General features: G+C 35.3%; 1 protein-coding gene across 1 annotated transcript; it reads left to right on the top strand.

The window, feature by feature from the left end:
* Nucleotides 1-5,441: 5,441 nt before the first annotated feature.
* LOC131160390 (uncharacterized) lies at nucleotides 5,442-7,441 on the top strand. The gene is made up of 2 exons (XM_058116042.1): nucleotides 5,442-5,781; nucleotides 6,759-7,441. Exon 2 carries the CDS (start codon nucleotides 6,784-6,786, stop codon nucleotides 7,288-7,290), a length of 507 nt encoding a protein of 168 aa, XP_057972025.1. The 5' UTR covers nucleotides 5,442-5,781; nucleotides 6,759-6,783; the 3' UTR covers nucleotides 7,291-7,441.
* Nucleotides 7,442-7,765: the final 324 nt, after the last annotated feature.

Below are 7,765 nucleotides of genomic sequence, written 5' to 3'. Positions count from 1 at the left end.
CATTCATTACCGAGCCTAAATCATTGAAAATCTTAAAAACACTTGGCTAAGGATTTGAAAATTAGAAAAATGCATAAGTTGAATATATACATAACTCAGAGGGAGCATCATCTTCATAATTCTTTAAATTAAATACTCTTATCATCACATAACATTCATGTCTATATGCCTAGATGAATAACAATGCTACACTGAACTCAATACTATCTACTGTGCTCTGCTATTTATATTATTTAATAGATAAATTATATTTTGTGATTTGTTGATTGCTACTTGATTGCATGCTAGTCTAAAATGCCTCTTGCATGGCAGATGCAGTTGATATGTACTGCATGCTGGTAGTGGATATAGGTTCTTCTGTGCCTTGAACTGAATTATAAGTGGCTTATTTGAACCTATCAGGTACATGTTTTATGAAAAAAATGTCCAATTTACAAATGACATGCTGGCGAAATTTCATAAAAATTTTTTCAAAAAAAAAATCTTGTACAATGATAATTATGATAAAATGTATGTTAACATATTTTTGAAAGAATGAGTGAAAGTTTGGAATCATAAGAAAGGAGGCAATGTAGGCTTAATTCATTTAAAGAAGTATTCATTTTTATATTTTTGGTTCGGTAGGCCTAAAACATTCATCGCCGAGCCTAAATCATTGAAAATCTTAAAAGCACTTGGCTAAAGATTTGAAAATTAGAAAAAATGCATAAGTTGAATATATACATAACTCAGAGGGAGAATCATCTTCATAATTCTTTATATTAAACGCTCTTATCATCTCATAACATTGATGTCCATATGCCTAGATGAATAACAATACTACATTGAATTCAATGCTATCCACTGTTATATGCTATTTATATTCTTTAATGAATAGATTATATATTGTGATTTGTTGATTGCTATCTGATTGCATGTTAGTCTAGAATGCCTTTTGCATGGCGGATACAGTTGATGTGTATTACATGCTGGTAGTGGATATAAGTTCTCGTGTGCCTTGAACTGAATTATAAATTGTACGAACCTGAATTTTGATAATGGTTTTTAAATATTTGAAGAGAGGGGCATTTTGGTAAAAAAGCAGGCCTCGTCGACGAAGCTAGATTTCGTCGACGAAGTCTTTGTTCTTCTTTTCGATGAAATTCAGAGACTTGTCGATGAGGAGAAACTGAGGAGTTTCGGAAACCAGAAATATCAGGGTTCATCGACGAATTCCTCGTCTCATCGACGAGAAGACTATAGGGCCTCGTCGATGAGGGCACCATTTCGTCGACAAGTTCGCCTGGGTCAAGGGCCTATAAATAGAATATTCTTTACTTCCTCACTAAGAAAACTTCAAATATCTCTCTCTCTCTCTCTAAACCTCTCCCTACTCTCTCTCTCTAGATTTTTTCGCCGATCGTTGCTAGAATCGGGAATTTGAAGTTACCACGAGAATCGTGGAAGGATTCTCTACAACTTGTACGGATCAGAATCTCATTTTGGAGATTTTTGGGTTTTGGCAAAAAATCGAGGTAAGGCTCGGTTTCATTTCCGATCTGGTAGTTTTGTAGGAAACTGTTTTACGAGTATATTCTGTACTGTGATTTGTAGGTTTTGGAACTCGGTTCGCTGTTTATGGGCTTTGGAGTTTGGGATTTGTTATTCAGGGAAAAGGTAAGGGGAACTATGTTTATATTGGTTATTTTTGAAATCGGACTCGGTGGAACTGTGGTTCACGGTCCTGTGTGTGTTTTGGCTACTCATTTGGGGGGATCTAACGGGAAAAACTATGGGTTTTTCATTGTTACAATTTTGGGAAAAGGGGGCGACGGGCTGCATCCCTAGTTTTGTTGAAAACCGAATGTATATGTTAATTTATATTGTGTTATTGGGATGGCCGTGCCTTGACTTGTTTAAACTATATTTTTTTGGAAAACCATGATTTAGATTACCAAATGGGTGTGGTTTGTTTGGTTATATGAGCATGCGTGTGTGATATGTTGAAATGCTAGTAGGAATACAATTCTGAAATTGTTCCGGGTACTAAGAGTGTCCGGCTCTATATCCGAGGGCGTGAGCCTATTCTGGCAGATCAAGCCGAAGAGTGTAGATCACCCAGTTAGCGCCGGTACGATGCCATGGGAGTCGGGGACTAGCCATGTATTGGTGGCGCCGTGCTTCGCGAGTTGGCTACTGGCCAACGTTGGATTGTCGCAGACCGGCTTTCTAGCCGAAGGGTGTGACGACACCGGGATTGCTGATTATGTATTGTGTGTGCGTATATGCACTATGTAAATTAGTACTGGATTGCATTCAACTGCGTGTATGTTGCATCATGATAACACTCAAATGTCACACACCGATATAACCTATGTTCTTCCTTACTGAGAGGTTTCCCACCCCTGTTGTACGTACATTTTTACAGGTCCTTCGAGTAACCGAAACTAGCATCCTGGTGTAGGGAGCGTAGTGGCCAGTGTACTGCGATTAGCGCTTGGGTAAGTGCTAACAAATGACATGCTACCGAAATTTCGTTAAATTTTTCACAAAAAAAAAAAAAAAAAAAAATTCATGTACAAAGATAATTATGATAAAATGAATGTTAAAGTATTTTTGAAAGGATGAGTGAAAGTTGAACGAACAAGTCATTTCATTAAACCCTAAATTTGCATCTATTAATATATATGACAAATCATTTGCTTTTAAGTATGGATAAACATTATCATTTGTCCACCACCAAAGATATTCTGTTTTGAGAACGAGTTAAAGTGTTTACGTGTATGATTTGATGCATGTAACTGTATATATTCATACGTACGCCATTCACACCAATTTCAGTTATTCATTTAGGATTGAAAATTATATTACAACGCACTCTCTATATATTTTTTTCCTGATTATACCGAGTGCCAGCTCTCCATTTGTATACAAATTTTTTTTTATGATTCTTAATTTGTAGGGTTCGCGACTATCATAACATTAGTACAATGCCATGCATATATGCACTACAGTCGTCGGATGCAACTTTTGATTATTTCTTTGTAATTTTTATTGTGATTTGAACAAATAGAATTTTTGTATTTTAATTTGAATTTGTACTAGTATTTGTATTTGAATTTTGAATATTTTGAAATTTTTTTGTTATCTGAACAAATGTTATTTCTTTATATTAATTGAATTTGTATTTGAATTCGAAATTTTGAATGATTTACGAATTTTGTAGTAATTATGGTTTCAGGTTATGTATGCGAAAATGTAATTATAGATTTTTACAGGAATTGATGATTAAAAAAAAATATTAGTATAATAGATTTTTTAATTTTTTGATTATTAGTGGATGATTCAAACTCGTCGCCAATAGTAGGGTATTAGTGAATGATTCAAATTCGTCACTAATAGTGGAATATTAGTGACGGTTTTTAGATTCGTCACTAATACCCTACTATTAGTGACGAATTTGAATCCTTCACTAGTAGCCTACTGTCAGTGACGAATCTAAAAACCGTCACTAATACTCTACTATTAGTGATGAATTTGAGTAGAGCCGATGTACAATTTATAGTGACGATATTAGGGTTTTAGTGGCGGTTGTAATTTGTTACTAATAGTTAGTAGTAATTGCAGATATAACAACTAATTTAAAACCGTCACTAGTACTTATAAATTTGTCACTAATGGTATTAGTGATGAATTTATAAGTGTTAGTGACGGATTTGATCATTCACTAATACCTTGATTTTTTTGTAGTGCCTTTACTTTCTCTCTTCGAATGCGGCTCGGATTTAGCTAAATCCGAGCTCGGTTCGATGATCGGAAGCTACCACGAGACTTCTGGGAAGATTCTTTGCAACATAAGCAGAACTGAATTTCGATTTGAGAAGTTTGGGAAACATCCCAAAACCAGGGTAAGTGAGATATTTTAAGGTTTTATTATTATTTTGAGATATATGGAACCTAGCAAGTATTAAATGGGCGTTTTTTCTAAGATTTGAGTAAGTTGGGATTTTTGAAATACAGGGTCTCGTTTTTTGTTCTATTTTAGGAAAAATCCCTAGGAACAAGTAATGGAAAATACTTTATAATAAATTTTTATTAATTTTAAACTAGTTAATTTTTGGGTATAAAATTTTTATGTAGGGCATATTTGTTGTTATAAAAATATCCGCCAACATCACTCGAGTACATTTTAATATAAAATTGTACTCAATTTCTTACAAATCTTTAGAAATTTAAATCTGCTTGAATATGAACCATAGATTTGGATTTGTATAGCGTAAAACTATATATATGGAGCTTATTTCAAATTTAAATAAATTTAAAAAGAAATATTAAAATCTAAATTGCCAAATACTATCTTAATTAATTCTTTTATTATTCAAAATATAAAAGTTCAATAAAGAAAAAAAAGACTAAGTCAAGATCCTACTATGCAAAAAATATGCTGTAATAGGCCCAACACCCACTTCTAGGAAGTTCACATACAACCCATTAATTTAAGAAATAAGTAAATTGCTACATGAGCAGCCCAACTATCGGTTCAATAAAACAAGTCCAGCTCAGTTGCACAGAATGACTCCAAGGCAAGCAAGTTTCAAACCAGCCAAAAGCAACATATGACATGACCATAACTCGGCCACTTAAACCAAAGCATTCATGGATCCTACATAGCAAGCACATGTTCTAAGTTGAGTGTGAGAGTTAGAGAGATTGATTCTGTAATCCTTTATGTATGGTGTGACTTAAAAGAACAAGCAAGAAATGGGCAAACCACATACATATCATTAGAACACAAGAACAAATCCCACATGTATAACAAGTCAAGTAAAAATGCACAAGATGTCTAAAACCCTCAAAAATATTTTATTAAACCTAAGACATCTTAAATAGATTAAAGATCATTTCTAAAATAAAGTTAAGGACCCTTTTACTTTGGCACAAACTTGGTAAAAAAAAAAAGAAAAGTAAAAGGGCCTCTTCGACGAACACAGGAGTTTCGTTGACGAGAACAACACAAGACCTTGTCGACGTACACAGGGTACTCATCGACGAGAAGATACCGAGAATACCAAAAAATTCAGAGCACCCTCGTCGACAAATACAGGGAATTCGGCGACGAAATCTGCTCACATTTCATCGTCGTATACAGGGTTCTCGTCGACGAAGAGAAATCGAGACCTATCAAAATTTAAAACTACCGCCTCGTCGACAAACACAGGGCTTCATTGATGAAGGTACTTATGGGCTCGTTGACGAAGGCGCAACCTCGTTGACAAACATTGGGCTATAGGTGGCATTTAATGCTCCAGAACAACTAGTTTTCATCTTGTCTCATATCAATCAATGCCCAACGGCTCTCCAGTGCCCAGCTCGCCCCTTTGGCCTTTAAAATAGGTCTTATGCAATAAAACTCCAAATGTGTGAATTTCATTAGTTGTTGAAAACATTCATTGTGCATTTACTCTAGAGTTTTATTGTGCAACCACTTGCCCTCTTGCTCTTGCTTTTGTTTACACTCCATTGAAAAAGAGGAAATAGTGTGAGAATTACATTGGGATATTCAGGTCAAGATGAGCATTTCATATTGTATCTACATCTCTTCCAACTACTTGTATTGTAAGGCTCTTTGTGAGCCATTGTAAGGTGCCTTTAGGTGAGCACCATTGTAAAAGCTCTTTGTGAGCAGCTGTTTGTATAGGCTTCTCTGCCGAAAGGAGGATCACATAGTGGATTTGGGGAATCCTTGAGTTGGTCTCAAGGCGTGGACATAGGCGCGGTGCCGAACCACATTAATATCGCTGTGTTAAGTTTCTCTTCTCTTTTCTCTCTTGTGTTGCTTTGCCATTACCATTTGCTTGATTTATACACTGCGATATAATACTCTTATTCTCACCAAGAAATTTGTGTGATTGTAGAAAAACTTGCATATCCGCGAGAAATGTCTATTCACCGGTTCACCCCCCCTCTAAACGCATATCCAGGCCATTATGAAATACTTTATAACAAATTTTTATTAATTTTAAACTGGTTAATTTTTGGGTATAAAATTTTTATGTAGGGCATGTTTATTGTTATAAAAATATCCATCAACATCACTCGAATACATTTTAATATAAAATTATACTCAATTTCTTACAAATCTATAGAAATTTAAATCTGCTTGAATATGAACCATAGATTTGGTATGGAGTTTATTTCAAATTTAAATAAATTTAAATAGAAATATTAAAATCTAAATTTCCAAATACTATCTTAATTAATTCTTTTATTATTCAAAATATAAAAGTTCAATAAAGAGAAAAAACTAAGTCAAGATCCTATTATGCAAAACATATGCCCTAATAGGCCCAAGACCCACTTCCAGGAAGTTAACGTACAGCCCATTAATTTAAGAAACAAGTAAATTGCTTCATGAGCGGCCCAACTATGGGTTCAATAAAAGAAGCCCAGAATAACCCAGATTTATTATTTATTTATATTTGAAAAATAAAATAAAGAATTAAAAGGCATCTTCAACTAATTAGACACATACAATAATTCAATTATATATGTTTCAACCTCAAAAGTCATCCGTTTAATTTTAAGCAAATTCAGTTCAAAAGTTGGCCAACCAAGAGGAGATATCAATTAATTGCAATAACTCACAAACGTTTTAAGAAATAATACTTTTTTAAATTAATCACGCTCTTTCCATATAAATACGCACATACATATTCACCAGGACACCCATCTAAAGATCATCATCTTCCTCTTCCTCTTCCTTTCCCCCGCAAATCCAGGAATTAAGTAAACTCTCAGACAGCCATGGCAAAGCAGCAGCGCATGACGATCAACTTCTCAGCAGTAACGATGGCAGCGGCCATCTTGGCTTTCCTATCGCTAATCTCCACGCCCTCGGTTAGAGCTGATCATCGAGTGCCAGTGTCATCACCAGCCAATTCAAATTCTTTAGATCATGAAGCTGTAGCACTGAACAACATGGAGGTGGCTTCACCACCTGCCACATCAGCGGACCCTTGGTATAGGCAAAAGCTACCGCCACAGCCAAGAAGGGGATTCTACGTGTACCTAAGGGGGTGCATTGACACACTGACCACGCCCTGCGGCCGTAGGATGCAGCTCAACATCTTTGCCAACCGCACAATTGGCTTAGACGCCAAGTGCTGCCGCAATCTCCAGAAGATGGGGTACTTGTGCCACCGAGCAATGTCCTGGACGCTGGCTAATCTCCCCAAGTTTGCGACCCAGGGCCACCTCATTTACCACAAGAGCGATTCTCTCTACACTCAGTGTACTAAAACTAAACTGTAACTCCATATATATATACATATATATATGGTCATGCCCCTTAATTTAATTTCATCCAATTAACATTATTATAATTCGATCTCCGTCTCCAGTTGAGATTGGAACTAACATGGCTTATTGTTTTTGTATTAAATGAGTTAATGTAATAAGAAGATGGCAGCATGCATGCGCTAATGCATATGAGAAATTAGTTGTTGCATGATTTTAAAGAACGGTATTACTAATTAATTTGTTATTCCCTGTTTGAGTTTTTCCTTGTAGCAGTTGTATTTTCGTTTACTTGCCTTAGCAATTTCATTTTATTACATTGTTTTATTGTTTGTTGAATTGTGCCTTATGTATATTAGGAAGGTTTATCCACTCAAAATTTATAAATAAATGGGAGGCTCTTGTTGTTCCAGAGTAAGTGGAGGCAACTTCTATTCTTACTCAAACAACACTATGCATGAATCACAACTAAACTTTTGTTCCGGCATGA

This window comes from Malania oleifera, chromosome 1 (genome assembly GCF_029873635.1).
Source record: "Malania oleifera isolate guangnan ecotype guangnan chromosome 1, ASM2987363v1, whole genome shotgun sequence".
Classification (NCBI taxonomy): domain Eukaryota; kingdom Viridiplantae; phylum Streptophyta; class Magnoliopsida; order Santalales; family Ximeniaceae; genus Malania; species Malania oleifera.
Note: the sequence above shows the minus strand (reverse complement) of the source record. Positions and strands in the feature narration are given on the sequence as shown.

What these genes read in the sequence shown, in the direction of transcription:
- LOC131160390 (XM_058116042.1), top strand. Translation starts at nt 6,784, where the DNA reads ATGGCAAAGCAGCAGCGCATGACGATCAACTTCTCAGCAGTAACGATG.